The 17094-nt window shown below is 40.7% G+C and overlaps 1 protein-coding gene across 9 annotated transcripts in view; it reads right to left on the reverse strand.

The window, feature by feature from the left end:
* The window catches only part of ANKS1B (ankyrin repeat and sterile alpha motif domain containing 1B), a 1292741-nt gene that overhangs the window by 12828 nt on the left and 1262819 nt on the right, over positions 1-17094 (reverse strand). For all 9 annotated transcript variants that reach the window (XM_058308590.2, XM_058308586.2, XM_058308588.2 and 6 more), the window contains one exon: positions 10777-10914. In XM_058308590.2, the coding sequence (XP_058164573.1) occupies positions 10777-10914 (138 nt within the window). The remainder of the gene's footprint in view (positions 1-10776; positions 10915-17094) is intronic.

Genomic DNA, 17094 nt, shown 5'->3' on the forward strand with positions numbered 1-17094 from the left:
GATATGTCTAGCAGCCATTTCCATTAGAATAAAAAACAAAACAAAACCCAAATAACCAGCCTATTTTAGTGACTGGAATAGAAGGAACAGATGTGTCAATTCTGCAGGATGGGAAACCTATAGAACCCAAACTTCACTATTCGTTGGCTCGTGTGTGATCAGAATGTTACAAATGCTTCCAGAGGGTCATCAGAGGTACCTCCTGAGATTTTCATTTTCTTTCCCTTTTCCTGTGTCAGCCTTCTCTTACCATGAAAAATGTGAAGGAAAGGGCTGTGCCTGTGCACAGGGCAGAGGAGCCTGGCAGGCTCTGAGCAACCTCAGGAGCTTTGCTCTACCAGGGTCGGTGGACAGAAACCGTAGGAAAGATCGCCTGTGAGGACGAAATCCCTGTGATGCATCATCACTGCCCCTGAGGAAAGGACATGGAGAAGGGGTGGTCCAGGTAACCCTTGGGTCCCTTTCCACCCAAGAGCGTCAGGAGTCTGATTAGAAGCTTGTCTTTCACCCAGTCAAGTAAGGATTCAGTTTAGAGATACACGTACAGCTGATGTCATGTTAAATAGTAACACATTGTCCACAGAGTAGGCAGCACATCTCAACAATCCACCAGCTCTGGCTTAGGGAAGCATGGCCAAGGCGCTGGCTTTCACCTCAGGGGACTCAGTCAAACAATCAGCCCCCAACTGATTCCAAATGGCCAAATCTTTTTTCTATTATAAAATGTTCTTTGTTCTTAGCAATGCACCCATTTCCCATCCTGCTTTAAGATGGCAGCTTCCCCATTATATCCTTCAGGAGCCTTTGAATCCCTTTCCCTGACCCCCAGGCTAAGTTAGGTATCCCCCTCTGTGGTCCCTCAGTCATGGAGGACACAGCTCTACTAGCTCTACTTACTACTCTGTTTTATGATGATTTTCTCTTTATAGGGGGACTGCCCCAGTTAACTGCGTGCCCTGAGGGCCCTAATTTCATTTGACTTTGTACCTCCCAGGTTTAGAATAGGTTAGGCATTTGAAAAATGTTGGTTTGATTACCTTACAGAAAGGAAGCTGCGAGGAAGGTCCTTAAGATAAGGTGATTCATGCCTTAAGAATAAGATAAGACTGAAAATGGATGACCAGAGCCAACTCTTTCCTTCCATCTTCTCTCTCACTGGGAGGTCAGAAGGAACAAACACGAAACAAATACAGGCAATGCCATAGCGAGTGTGATGACAAAGGAAAATATTTTTCAATCTGGTTTTTCACTGGGGTCTCCAGAAAGAAGCGACATTTCTCTTTTGGCTGTATTTTGCTTGTACTTCTTGTTTCTTAAGACCTAGGGTAAGTAAGCCTAGTCTACAACTTGCTTCACCCACGTCTTGAAGCAAAAATAACTATGAGAATATTCTGGGCATATTCACAGAACCCATTGACATCTTCTTAGCTCTACCTATAGTTAGTTCTCTCAATTACCAGCCAGAAATTAATCTTGACAGATGGGATTTCTAGCAGATAAATGCTGCCTAGTCATAGGTCTTCAGCATTCAAAACAAATATTAGGTATCTTCTGGGCCAGGCATGTCAACTGGCCAAAATGCAGACAGACTCTTTATTGCTAATTTCACCTAACTGAGAGTCATGAAATTCATTCTTCCCCTAATTATAGCATGGGTACATGTAGAAAGTTTTGGGAATACATGGCAGAATAAAGAAGAAAATAAAAATCAAGCATAGTATTCCACTACTGGAATGTTTGTAACCACTGCCAAGATTTTGGTGTATTTTCTTTTTAAGTGTATATATACCCAAATATGTTTACATACTATGTGAATATTTATATGTGTGAATTTAAAAACAAAATAATCATAATTTATGTGCCACTTCCTAAGTTACTTTTTCATGTAATAATAAATCACAAACTGTTCATATGCCATTAATAGTTCTTCAAAGCTATGATTTTTCAAGGTGGCAAAACATTCTACCATATCTGCTAAGGTTTAGCTTCATGCCTCACCCCAAGTACCTAGGTTCATATTAGCTCAGTGAAAGACTTGGAAAAGGAGGCTGGGCCCTACTTGATAAATCATCGTTTGCTTTCTGAAAACATTCCTTGGAGTGTTTTCAGACTCCTTGGAGGTCACTTGTGCCCTCCTGGCTCTGGTTTTGAACATTCACAGGATCACAGCCTCCAGTGGATGAACCACATGCGATGGACATCTCTACTGGAGAACTAGCCTTTTAGGGCAGAAGGGAAATGATCTGTATTCTGTTACTTTCCTGTGATTTGGGGAAAGGGTATATATATTCAGCCCCTCCCTCTCCCTTCCCCTGTAATGGAAGCTGCAGTAAACCCTTCACTAACGTGTGATGCCTTGGAGATGGGGCACACAATCACATTTCCTATTTAAACTAAGATTAAAGAGAAAGACCTATTTTAACTCTTGCTCTTGGAATCTTTCTAAAGTGGACATGTCCATTTCCATGTCTTAGGAAATAGTAAATATACATGCTTATTTCTTTGCTTATGTCTGGGAAGGAAAAATACAAGTTTGATGAGATGGCAAAGGCAGAAAAAGTACACTATGATTGGGAAAGGAAGGAGTATGGGCAAGCTAAGTGAGGCAAGAAGGATCCTAATGTCCCCAAACAACTAGCATCTGGATTCTTCTGGTTCTGTTCAGAATTCTGCCCCAAGATCAAATCCACAAACCCTGGCATCACTATTGGAGATATGGCCAAAAAGCAGGGTGAGATGTGGAACAACCTGAGTGACAGGGGAAAGCAGCCTCACAACAACAGGGCGGTGAAGCTGAAGAAGTATGAGAAGGATGTCGCCGATATGAGTCTAAAGGGAAGTTTGATGGGTTCTGCTAAAGTTGCCATGAAAACATAGAAGAGGAAGATGAAAAGGCAGAGGAAGAAGAGGAGAAGGAGGAGGATGAATGAGAAGCTGTTGATCTGTCTCCATGGGAATTCCTTAGAGTAGGGGAGTGCCATCATGGACACATTTCTTATTTGAGATGTGTCTTGTTGTCCTCATTAGGTTTAATGGCAAAACTGGATCCATCATACTATAGGCTCTCAAAGTGCTCTAGAGATTGTCAGTGGTTTACATGAAGTACCCATGGGTATTGCGAGCACCCTGAAACTGTATCAAAGTTGGACATATTTCCAAAATTTTAAAAATGAAAAGGCACCCTCGTGTTCTCCTCTGTGCACTTTGTTGTTGGTGTGACGAGGCATTTAAAGATGTTTCTGGCATTTTTTCATTTTTCATTTTTTTGTTTTTCATTTGTAAGGTGGTGTTCACTATGGTTTTTGGCTAGAAATCCTGCTATCAACTGTACATATATACAGTTTGTAAAAATGTACAAAATGAGGGAAATTCTTGGATGGTCTATGCTTGGCATTGAGGCAGAGGTGCAGATGCCTTTTGACAGGGCTGCGGCTAAGGGCGTACATTGGGAAGCTGGACCCATTGACACTGCAGTGGGCATCCATTTAGCTTCAGGTTGTCTTGTATTGTATATAGTGACACAAAGCATTCTATTGCCACTTGTAGCTGTGAAAAAAGAAGGTCAACTGGAATGAGAACTGTTTGGGTTTTTTAAAGTGCAATAGTTTTGAAAACTTTGTTTTAAACAAACGGTAGAATTCTTCATTGTTAACAAAGTGAAGAGCTACTGCATCCAAGTTCAAGAACCTTATTCTGTACGTAAACACAATTTACAATGTTCTGTTGTTATTTTTTTGTATGTTTAGAACGCTGAAATGTTTTTGAAGTTAAATAAAACAGTATTACATTAAAAAAATAATCTTAGCATTTAAGGAAGGGCTCTGTTATTTTAATTTCATTAAACTGATGAGAAAAACCAAGAACCAAATTCATAGAGAGCCAAAGTTCAAAGATGGTATATCTCTTCATCACTGATCATGAAAATATGCTCAAGAATTTTTCTTCCTCTGTGCTGTCTCACAATCTCCTGACTACGATTTGTTTATCCATTTTAGATTCTTTCATGTCTTCCATCCAGCCAAGAAAGAACAGGAAAGAAGGTGCTTTGTCCTCAACTGGTACCAATTGCCAGCATCATGACCCTGACCTCCCCTACACAATCCTGGGCCAGGCCAGGCCACTCTGTGTGCTACACACTGAAGAAGACAGATATAGGGAGTTGCAAGGAAGAGGAAAATAAGTATGGTTAAAAATACCAAAGGCTGCAAATATGTTCTTTATGGCAAGAGACGTGGGAATTAGCAAGGGTCTAGCAGCAAAGTCATGGCTTTTAATGCTTTTAAAAATGTTCATATTTTAAAACTATTGAATGCAGTCCCTCCAAGATTTTTAAAACAAGTCTACCCCCAGAGAATGCATGAAAATCTTTTTGATTAACTACCTCAACTCTATTACTGAGAAATCTAGAGTAAGATAGATAGAGGATAACGGAAAAAGATAAATATAGAGGATAACAATTCTCTAGGTTATAATTCTCTCTTATAGATAGTGGCCTTATAGGAATGACTGCTGCAGCCTTGGGGCCCAATTGGCACTGAAATCCTGTCTCCCTCTCTCACAATTCCAACAGCCTGGAATTCTCCTCTTCCCCTCACTTCAAATAAGATAGGAGAGAAAAGCCAAATCCCTGTTTTTCACTCTCATGACTCCTATCTCATATGTTAGTCTTCTTATCTACCAAGCCCTACCAATCCCCCCTCAAGGATTTCACTGTCTGGAAGGTGTAGTCCAGAAGCCTTTTGTCCTACAGTGAATGAGATGTGCTGGGGGCCTAAAGATTTGAACAGAACCAAACAGGAATCAGCAACCATGATAGCTAGAGTGTGGACTCAAATGCAGAAGGGACTGGTGTTTGCTTGTACCTACTGGCCAGCTTTTTTTCTCGAGAACCCTGCTTCTGTTTGTGCCCTCATCTTTTTTTAAATTCTCACCTACCTGTCATCTAAAACTGAAAATATCACAAGCTGAATTCATCACAGATTCTTAGTAATGGAAACAAACTTAGAGGTCATCAAGCAAAACAATTTCCCAAAGTGTGTTTTGTGGAATACCACCCATGAAGTGCTCTCCAAAAAAAGATCACATGTGATGGTCAGATAACTTGGTTCCAATGCTCGCTCCACCCTGTCTCTTGGACATTTATAGGGCATCTGAGCACATTGAAAGCTCAGAAATGGTCTGGAGGAAGTAAGCTGCAGTAAAACTCACATACTAGCTTTTGTTGGGGGCCTTGGGTCTCACTTCCCAGGCCACAGGATTTCTATGGGAAAATGTTCTGAGTTTCAAACCCAACTCTCTGTAAAGCAGATACTATCTACACTTTATTAAAGGTTCTTGAAGATAGAAGATAGTCATACAAACATTATGTAACCTATACATGATGGTTTGAAGCTGTATGGACCCCAGAAAAACACTAATCCATTCCTGTGGGTGTAAACCTATTAGAAGTAGGACCTTTGGATTAGGTCACTTCAGTTAAGGCATGGCTCAGAGTGGGTCTTAAACCTCTACTGGAGTCCTTGATAAAAGAAGAAAGAATTCAAAGAGAGAATGTCACAGAAGCAAGAAGCTGAAGTTAACAAAACCCAGAAGAAAAGGGAGAACAGCAGAGGCTACCATGTGCTTTGCCACAGGACAGAGGAGTCCGGGGTTGCTGGTAGCTTCAGGAAGAAAAGTATTGCCTGATGATGCCTTGATTTGGATATTTTTCTCAACTTCAGAACTATAAGCTTGTAAGCTAATAAATCCCCATTGCAAAAGCCAACACATTTCTGGTATATTGCTTTCTGCAGCCTAGCAGACTAGTGCACCATAAAAGTTCTACAAGGTCAAACTTTGCAATTAAAAATGTATCTGTATTTATACATAACAGCTAAAAGATTAAATGTATTATTGAGAGGAAAGTTTTCTTTATTCTTTTTTTCCCTTTGTGGCAGCCCAGGGCATTGACTCAGATCAGAATTGTGTAAAGATGAAAAGATGAAAAATCAGGCTCAAAGAAGCTTTTTTTTTTTTAGTGTAAGCAAAGCTGTGGCATCTCTCGAAATTGTTCAAAAGCCCAGGTCAACACAACCAATCCAATGTCCACAGAGAAAATGTGGAATGGGTGTGGGAACGGTAGCCATGGGGGCTGCTGGGTGTGGGGAACGGGAGGAAGAGATGAGATGTGGAGGCGTTTTCGGGACGTGGAGTTGTCCTGGATAGTGCTTCACGGACAATTACGGGACACTGTAGATCCCCCCAGGGCCCACTGGATGGAACGTGAGAGAGTCTGAGCTATGATGTGGACCATTGACTATGGGGTGCAGTGATGCTCAGAGATGAACTTACCAGGTGCAATGGATGTATCACGATGATGGGAGAGAGTGTTGCTGTGGGGGGAGTGGGGGGCGGGGGCGGTGGGGTTGAATGGGACCTCATATATTTTTTTAATGTAATTAAAAATAATAATAATAAATAAATATTAAAAAAAAACAAAAAAAAAAAGAAAATTAAAAAAAAAAACTGCTATAAAAAAAAAAAAAAAAAAAGCCCAGGTCAAGGCTGATGATCTTTGTTACTTTTTTTTTTTCTTTCTCTTATTTTGTCCATTTCCAGGAAGCAGGAGTATAGTGAGGAAGGTAAAGGATGATGGGACTCTCTCTGTGATGAGGGAGTGAGGCATCCCCTATCATCAGGCCTAGTTTAGCCCCACAAGGTGAAGTCCTATCCAGTTCATGATTTCTTTAGGAATATGCACAGTCAAATTTAGAAATGTATATAGAATACTGAGCAGCAAGTCAGGACACACAAATGTAATTCTGGACTCATGATAACTCAATTCACAAAAGTAAAATTTTCTTTTTATGAAATTTTATTCTAGTACCATATATATAACCTAAAATTTCCCCTTTTAGCCACATTCGAATATATGATTCAGTGCTGTTAATTACATTCACAATGTTGTGCTACCATTATCAATACATATCACCAAAACTTTCCCATCACCCCAAAGAGAAACTCTGTGCATTTTAAGCCTTAACCCTCTATTCCTACCCCTACCCCATTACTTGATAACCTAGATTCTAGATTCTGACTCTATGAGTTCATGATATGACTATAATGATTTTATATCAGTGAAATCATATAATATTTGTCCTTTTCTAACTGGCTTATTTCACTCAACATGATGTCTTCAAGGTCCATCAATGTTGTTGCATATATCAGGACTTCACTCCTTTTATTATGGCTGAATAATATTCTATTGTATGTACATACCACATTTTGTTTATCCATTCATTGGTAGATGGACACTTGGGTTGCTTCCATCTCTTGGCAATTGTGAATAATGCCACTATTATATCTGTTTGACTCCCTACTTTCAATTCTTTTGGTTATATACCTAGAGGAGGGATTGCCAGGTCATATGCTAATTCTATATTTAACTTTGCAAGGAACTGTCAAACTGTCTTCCACAGTGGCCAAACCATTTTACATTCCCACCAGCAATGAATGAATGCTCCTATTTCTCCACATCCTCTCCAACTCTTATAATTTTCCATTGTTAAATAGTAGCCTTTGTAATGGGTGTGGAATGGTATCTCATTGTGGTTTTGATTTGCTTTTCCCTAATAATGATGTTGAACATCTTTTCATGTGCTTTTTGGCTATTTGTATATAGTCTTTGGAGAAATGTCTATTCATACTTGGGCCCATTTTTAAATTGGGTTTTTTGTCTTTTTGTTGTTGAGTTGAAGGATTTCTTTAAATATTCTGGATAGTAAATTCTTATTAGATTGTGGTTTCTAAATACTTTCTCCCATGGTGTAGGTTGTAGTTTTATTTTCATAATGAAGTCCTTGAGGTGCAAAATTTTAAATTTTGGTGAGGTATCATTTATCTATTTTTTTCTTTTGTTGTTTTTGTTTCTATTTTTGAAGTTAGATAAAATGTGTTCACCTAGAAAGAATTAAAATGGTGGATTTGTGGTATAAGATGAAAATCCTCTGGAACTGATGCCAGAATCCTAAACTAGTGAATGTCTGCATTAAATCAAACATCTGGATAAAAAGATAAATGCAATTCTCCACACATTTTACAAATGTATCAGGGTCACCATATTTATAATGAAACTAAATGGCTGTCCATTTTCCCACATTTCATCTCAATATTCCAATGTCATACAAACATAGCTAAAAATCTCAAGGGGGCAGGTGGCCAACAGATATCATTTTTAGTTTGTAGAACAGAATTTTGGTACTCTTATGAAGACAAATTATATTTTATTAATACTTTGGAAAGAGATGCTGCAATGCTCAGGGAAAGTCTGGAATGTGTCAGAATACTATTATAATATCGCCTTTCAATGGAAGGCACTGTATAGCTATTGCAGGGTTGATGGAGTCTTTTCTTTTTCTTTTTTCTGTTTTTTTTTTTTTTGGTCCCGGGGCTGGGGATTGAACCCAGGACCTTGTATGTGGGAAGCTGATGCTCAACCACTGAGCCACACTGGCTTCCCTGAGTTGTTTTTTTAATTTGTTTTGCTTGTTGTTTGTTGTTGTTCTTCCAGGAGGCACCAGAGCCGAAGCCGGTTGAGCCACATCAAACTGCTTGAGCCACATTGGCTCCCTCTTTGTTTCCTTTGTGGATCTATTTCTTTGGTGCTTTTTCAAGGGCAGTGGAAAAAATTTGGCATGTTAAGGAATACTGTTCTGACAAACTTTTATCTAAATCTTTTTTTTTTTTTTTTAACCAGAAAAAGGGTCAGACTGTCATCGTCAACATCAGTAGTCCAGAAGGGGGAGGAGGCACGACGGAGCTAACGCTGAACACCTGTTATTTATGAGGCTGCATCATATGTTCCTTCATTTCCATCCTGGTGAAAACCTGTGAGGTACAAATGCTTGTCCCCGTTTTATGTATAAAGCAAACTGGGACTCAACAAAGTCCTGCAACTAGTCTACGACCAGGGAGTAGGCATGTGAGTTGGGATGTGAACTCTGACCAGCCTAATCTTTCTCTGACAGCAATCCAATTCCCGCAGAGAAAGGGGTTTCATGCAAACCAAAATACACTCAGGTAGAATGAAATTTTACCGTTTAAAAAGGAAACAGCTGCATTTCACAAAAATGGCAAGTTATGATTAAGGCACCAGAAACCTAACATAGCACATCCTTGTAATCCCTGACTAAAATGATGTTAACCAACAACGAGATCCCATGCAAACAGGGTCCACGGTATTCAGAGCAGCCTTCCAGGGCTTGGTTTTGCAGTCCTTACTGCTACCATATGCCACTTTTATATATTCCCCTCATGCCTCCCAAAATAGAAGCTTTTGAAAAGGCCCACAAGCATTCTCTTCTATGTTTTCAATCTTAAAAAAAAAAAAAAAAGGAAGCACACCATGCAGCTTTGCGTATAAGCCTGACTGACATATCTGTAAATGTGTGTGATGTGCTGTAAATTCTGGATTATGGTGTGCCTAAATCTATGGGTGTCTGTCAGCAATGGGAAAGACCACTTCAAGCAGTCTTCTACTCATGACACTGAATTGTGGGCTGGCCTCCCAAGAATACATTACACTGCAATTTCTGTCTAATTCTTTAAATATGTATATTTTAAACACACTGAACAGAGACGAATTATCAAACTAAAATGACATTTTAGAATTTCTCTGATTATAAATTATTTCAGGGTTACAGCCAAACTCATATATCTTTCTGTCTGCCTCAAGTGCAGAATCCCAATATACTGTATTAGAGATAGCCTCAAGCAATATGTAGTGGGCATATTGTATCTTATAGCAGGGGTTCTTAACCTTTTTTTGTTCCACGGACCCCTTTGCCAGTCAGTTGAAAACCACAGACCCCTTCTCAGATTGTTTTGTGGCAGATAGTTTTATGACACTCAACTAGCGTCGGGTCTAACAACTACCATAATTTTGAAGTATGTATGAGTATAAGCAATTTTTTGAGATATGCAACAACTGTAATGTGATATGAAATGAATACAACTGTAATTTATTGTATACATTTATACATGAAGGTAATGCTAGATTTCAGTTAGACATTAGAGAAAATAAAGATGGTAAGTTGATTTTTTTTCAATTCAAGCTCATGGACCCCCTGAGATCTTAACCCCTGGTTAAGAACACTTGTCTTAAAGGAACACTTGTTCTCTAAAATTGTTTACAGATCCAAGTTTATAATATATGTACAAGTTTTAGATTTAATGGCAAGTGTGATTATAAGTGGCTTAGTACTGTAAGGATGCCATTAGAAGACTAACTTCTGAATAAGCAAGTGGGCCAAAGCTTGGAGCTCTCAGTTATTATTTGTTGGTGTCTAATTTAGTCACTATTCAACATAGAAAGCCACAAATACTTCATCAGGCACTGAAATTTACTTTTCTCCCATACAAACCTAGACTATTAGACCCTAGGACTTAGAAACAGTTACCAGAGAAACCAACAGACTGAAGGAATGAGGAGTCTGGGAAACCTTTACTGTATTTGGATATGAGAGAAAGAAAGGAAACGGTCAAATCTGAAAAGCAAGGTTAGAGGTTGAGCAGTGGCAGTTGGGAGATGGATAAGGGTAGAGTTCCAAATTTAATGGATGAGTGATAATATAGAAAAAGCTCAGAGAAGTTGAGAATGCCAACACACTGCATAATTGGTGTACCTTAATATTTGGTAAGCAAACCAAAACTCGTATTTTAATTACAAGTTGGGATTTCAGTGAAATCCAAGCACACTTCGGGAATTAGTTAATCCATCCAAAGAGGGTAATAACTCACCACATCGAAAGCAGTAAACACGTGACAGTAGTGGTGATTGGACTTCAAATCCTTTGTGATATAAGCAAATGTTGAGAGATCTTCCGGGTCCTGGGCAGCACAGGAAATATTACGAATTTCGTGCTCGGCAATTACGTTCTGGAAGAAACAACATAAATGTCCATTGTTTTCCTTTGTAAACCAGCCTATTTTAGAAGAAAGGCAAGTGACGTGGGGCTTGAAGCAGTAACCTTCCTCCTTGATAGAGTGTTCTAGACCAGCAACATTCAAAATGAGTCAACGCACTATCCACGGGCAAATGTATGTCAGGTCTGGAAGGAATGTTTTCGTTTAATTAAAAACAACCTAAAATAGTCATATCCTGGAGCAGCGGAGCTCACCAGGTGGCAAGCACAGAAGCAGTCTGGGTGGCAGACACTTGAAATAGTCATTGCTAAGCATTTTACCATTTCCATTCCACACGTGTACCTGTAAGCTATGCGGTGCTGCCTTGTGCTGCCTCCTTCTGGAAAGGATCATCTGTCATTTTTTGCCTGGCGGAAGGAACCCTGACCCAAGGAAGGTCTCCCAAGTCATCACTATTGTGCTTGCCTTTGTTCTCGTGCACTGCCCCGCCCCTGTCTCCCCAGAGCAAAGGCAGGTATAGAGAGAGGCAAGCAGGAGCATCAAGGTGCAGCTCTCGAAGATTCTATGGAGGCTAAGGTGTGGGGATAGGTAAGGGAAACGCCAGGCTGCAATATTGAGCCTTGCTTGAGTCAGGGTCCTGTGGCTATAACAGCAGTTTACTAACCATAGCCACCATGTGTAATTATGAGTTGGGTGCTGTTATCGTCATCATCTTAGATAGGTGAGGAAACTGCTCCTCAATCTTACCCCGGGCTGGTGGGGGAGCTGGGATTGAAATTCCAGGTTGTGTGACTGTAGAGCTCATGCTCTTTATAATGCATTGCAATCCACACCCTTCTCTCACTGGTTTAACATGATTTCATTTCTTTTTCTCTCTAGCATATCTTCACACCTGCTCCCCACTCCTACAGTAATAACTGGTGGGAGGTAAGTGAGGAAAGGTTTAAGTTCCATTGTCTCAGAGCACAAAATAACTGTAGAACATCATCTTTGCTGCAAATCCTGTTAGATAAGTAGATATGTTTAAGAAACAAAAAGAATTTCATTTACAAAAACATTCATTTTTTACTTATCATATCCTATTTATGCCCTTTTTTGCAGTTGTCATAGATCTAAAACCCTCAGTGCTTTACTTACCCTAATTACTTCTTAATTGCACAATCTTAAATAACTTGTTGGCAATGTAGTGTTCCTCGTATAGCCATCAATGCCTAAAAATGCTTACAAAATGTCCTTCCCTGCCAGCATCCCCCAGCAAGTACTTCATGTCTCTCACTCTACAGAGCTGTGTACTTGGGAAGCAATTACAGAATTAACACATAATAGACAATTAAATGAAGATATTCTTCACTGTGGCCCTGTGTGTTGACACTACATGCAGCGCTCTGTCAAAAATAACTCAAATGGAAATTGGAACCCCATAAACAAGTAACATTCTCTTGCAAGATGCCATTTCAAAATAGAAGGTCATGATCCTCTTCCGGCATTCAGATAGTACCTCTTTATGTAGAAAACTAAGTCACAAACTAGTGGGTTTTAAAAATAGGTTTAAAAATGAGAAGATTTACAGAGGGTTCAAAGGTCCAGTGTCAGCCGGTTCTGGGAGCCTCTGCCATCAATTTAACTGGTGGCTCTCATTACCCCGGGGAGTCTTTGTGGCTTTGTCTCACCTGTCCAGGATCTCCTGTCATTGGAAAGAGAGGGAAGTTTCACTTGCCTGAACTTTGAACTAAGTTGGCATTGTGTGTTCTTGAGATCCTCTTGCCAGCATAAGGCAGATTGAGAAAGTGAGACAGTGAAAAACACCCCTGTGGTTTGTATTGCAATGAATGTTCTGAATCTTGCCAATTCCCAGGATGCTATTCTTGATGATTTCAATCGTGTGTGTGTATGTGTGTGTGTGTGTGTGTTTCTGTGTTTGTGTGGCAGCATTGTGGCCCTGGGCAAAACTGCAAAGGAGCTAAAGTGTATCTTTGGAGATCTCTCTTTCTCTCCCTTTTCTGGCCCTCCCCCCAATTTTCTGGAGCCCCCACTTACCCATTTCCCAGGACTCCAAAGCTATCTTTTAACTGCCCAGTGAGGCCTGCCCTCCTCTGTGATGCTCTACATTCCAAATCAGCCTCCTCTCTCACTGCCAAACTCTTACTCCTCTGTTCCCGTGATGGAAGCTAGGAGGAAAGCAGCCTAATAAAAATGCTCCATATTCTGATAAGTTGAATCCTACCTGGCACTTTAAAAAAGCTCTTAATTTGTACTGATGGCCTGTGTGGGGGAAATTTTCGAGCAACAGTTCCTGATATAACCCTGGTGCTAGTATGCGGTGAGCAAGCTGAGCTCTCACTATGAAATCCTGCTGTGTTCTGCATCGTCTGCCTTTGCAGAATGGTAAGGCCAGTTCTTCACATGTACGATGAATCCAGGACCCCAAATACTACAGCTGTAGACAATATGAAGCTGGGATGACTGGTTTCCTCCTTAGTGAAGACATCAAGGAGGAATGTATTCTTTGCATTTCATACTATGCATCAATCCGTGGCTCTTTGACAAATTAAAAGGTGATGTCATGTGCCTTGGTTTAAGATGGACTCTTCTATGCTGATCAACCTCCATTCTAAGCACATTCTAAGGAGACTTTAAAAAGATTCAGGAGAAGGCTGGGGGAGGAACTCACCCTGAAATTTCTTTGGGATAGAAAGTTTGGCAGCTTAGTACCTTGAACAGGGAGAGAATCCTACACACACACCATCTGTTTTCCTTTCACCATGGTGAGAGAAACAGCTAGAGGTATGTGGCTGGTTGGTGTAGAATAGAAATTTCTGGTCCAGCCAATTAATACGGATGGATGTGTTAGAGTGGAGCAATAGAGCCAGTCTGCCCCTCGCTGCTTCCCTCAACCTGGATTCCAACAGGGTCAGATGTTTCTCCCAGTTTCTTCTTTAGGCCAGGTTTTCAGCCCTGGCAAAGGGTTAACTGGAGACAGCATCCATAGTTGAGGCCTAATATGTGCTCTGAGTTTGACTCCTGACTTCTTCGAAGGAAAAGCATATGCTATGAAAAACAATGGGGAAAGCAGCTGTGGCTCAATCAGTTGGGCTCCCATCTACTATATGGGAGGCCCTGGGTTCACATCCCGGGTCCTGCTTGTGAAGGCAGGCTCCTCCATCAGCACCTGGGAGAGCCGACTCAGCAAGGTGATGTAACAAAAAAGGGAGACAAGCAAAAAAACACAGAAGAGCATGCAGCAAATGGACACAGAGAGCAGACAACAAGCAAGCTGCGGGGGGCGGGTGGGGCAATAAATAAAAATAAATACAGACACAGAATAATGCACAGCGAATGGACACAAAGAGCAGACAGCAAGCCAAAGAGCCACAAGGGGAAGGAGATGTAAAAAAAAAAACCCAACAACAACAGGGACTTGTTTAGGCAAATGTTCCCAATTATTTGGTGCCTAAAACATAGCATAGGCGGTATTTGAAGTTGGCATTCAGAAAAAGCAAACAGACAAACAAAAAACAAACCCCAACTCTGCGTTGCTCTTAATTTAGTCAGATGGGAAGAATGAAGGGTGTCAGTGCAGGAATGCAAAATGTGATCTGATTCTCAACTGCACAGTCAATGTGGCAAACCATATCACTTTTTGGAAGATCCTGTTTGACCTGAAGAAGGGGAGATAACTAAATAATTGCAGTCCTCTGGGCTGAATGCCATGCTAGAGTTATCTCTGCACTACACATCTATAGAAAGTGTGTGGGATTTATCAAAAACATCTTAGTAGTAAATTTATTCCAAGTTCCATTTTAAATTCAAGATCATTTTCTGCTTCTTCCTTCTTAAATCAGGATTAGTGATGCAATTCATTTTCTAAGTTGCTAGGCAATAAATTTATGAGTTTATAACTAGGCATCTAACTCTTCCCCATGAACTCAGCCAAAGCAATTTATTTATTAGGAAAAAAAAGCAAGAAGTGCTTCGTGGGAGGGTTCATTTTTCACGTAGCCTAAAAGGGGCTAAATGGGAAGCAGACTTGGCCCAGTGGATTGGGCGTCCACCTACCACATGGGAGGTCCGTGGTTCAAACCCCGGGCCTCCTTGACCTGCGTGGAGCTGGCCCATGCGCAGTGCTGATGCGCGCGAGTGCGGTGCCTCGCAGGGGCGTCCCTGGTGTAGGGAAGCCCCACGCGCAAGGAGTGCGCCCTGTAAAGAGAGCTGTCCAGCGCGAAAGAAAGTGTACCCTGCCCAGGAATGGCACCACACACATGGAGAGCTGACTCAGCAAGATGATGCAACAAAAAGAAACACAAATTCCCATGCCACTGACAACAGAAGTGGACAAAAAGAAGATGCAGCAAATGGACACAGAGAACGGACAACTGGGGCAGGTGGGGGGGGGGGGAAGGAGAGAGAAATAAATAAAATAAATCTTTAAAAGGAGCTAATAGGAAGGGAAGAACAATTAACACAATCAATTATGCATTGTACTTCAAACTAATTGGTGAAACTAGCTGTGGAGTTAACAGAAAAAGTCTTAGGCCAAGGAGTGGGAAAATCACGATGTTGTCCTTCTCCAAGACTAGTTATGTGACTGTGGGGTGGTCACTTAATGAAGGGCTCAAGGCCTTCAGTTACTGCACTTAAGTACAGATTAAACAACCCTCCTTTATCTTATTAGGGCACAGGTTAAAGAAATATGATGGTTAGGAGAGCACAATTTAAGAACAAAGTACAATGAAAGCATAAAATATTAATACGAAGGTGCAACATTTAGTTGTGCCTTATTGGTACCCGTACAGGCTTACTGGTCAATGATACCGGAAATTGAAAAGTCTTCAATTATACCTGCATTTCACAAGTCCCTCATTTTGAAGCAGAGTGGCCCACCAAGATAAAACTTTCCAGGGGAAAAATCTCAGGTTAAAACAGAATGCAGGATTCTGGAGTTGATCAATCTGCTCCTTGTCTGCTGTGAGCATAAATTAGAGGTTGATCTTTGCTGTAGGGCACTGGCTACAAAACCTGTACTTTGAAAGTGGTGTGCAAAGATGCTGCTGTAGACACTGCTAGAGTCTAGGTATCAAGAGCAGTTCCTTTTGCAACCTGAGGATGATGCTTCCACCTTCTGAAACCAGCCCTTCAGCCCAGACTGAGGGTAGGGTTCCTCAATCTTCTGCAAACCCCACAATTGTAGCTTTTCTAAATATAGTCTCTCCACTTTAGCTTCTCATACTGGAACTACTTGACTAGCATCTGGAGTCACCACCGACTCCCTCTCCACTGCCATACTGGGATGCCTCAGCTACACTACAGACAATGGGATAGGGACCCTGTAGAACCATTTGAAGTTAATGTCCCAGAATTCCTGAAAAAGCCAAGCATATCTTAACCTTACAGTCATAGAGAGGTTGGCTTCCCCTGCACCTTGCTTATTCTCTAGAATATGCTGAGAGTCATACTGTCAGGACTTGAAAGATAAGCTGGCCTCCTTTATTAATGTGGCCTTTATTTACCCAGAATTATCTTTTGCAAAATTTTCTGTGCTTTTACTTCCAAAGAACAGTCACCAGTGAGCAGAGGTCTATGGATAACACATCTAACTATTGGTCCTGAAGCAGAGAAGTGTTTCCTAAAGGTTCAAGAACATCACCTTCTTCTAAGACCCTTGATATATCTTTAAGCAAAATGCAACAGAATTGGTAGAGCTCTGCTCCATTCTTCTGATCATGGACAGTGGGTTAGAGAGGATGCTATCAATATGAATACACCAAGCCATAACAACAGCATCATGAGATGGAGCCTTAAGACTCTGGAAACTTCTTAGGGCCAAAACCACTTGTTTAGAAGCTGTCAGGATACAGGTCTGATAAGGTTGTTAATGGAACAGAGTAACAAACTCATACACTGAAAATATATTGCCATTCATGCTTTCCAAATGTAAATGGGGTAGGGAGAGTTGTTCCAGACTAGGAAAAGATGTGAGTGCCAAAGCCTTTCTTGAAATTTAGGTATAGCAGATAGCAACGGTACTTTCAGCGAATGTCCCATAACCAACTGGCTACAAGTTAGGGATAAAGTAAGTTTATACACCAGTAACAGAAGCTGTCTCCAAGAAATAAAAAAGCAAATAAATTGAGATTATTCTGATTTGAGTCTCCACAATTGTAATCTGACAATAACTGTCAACAACATATTGCA

Source organism: Dasypus novemcinctus, chromosome 12 (assembly GCF_030445035.2).
Source record: "Dasypus novemcinctus isolate mDasNov1 chromosome 12, mDasNov1.1.hap2, whole genome shotgun sequence".
Taxonomy (NCBI): domain Eukaryota; kingdom Metazoa; phylum Chordata; class Mammalia; order Cingulata; family Dasypodidae; genus Dasypus; species Dasypus novemcinctus.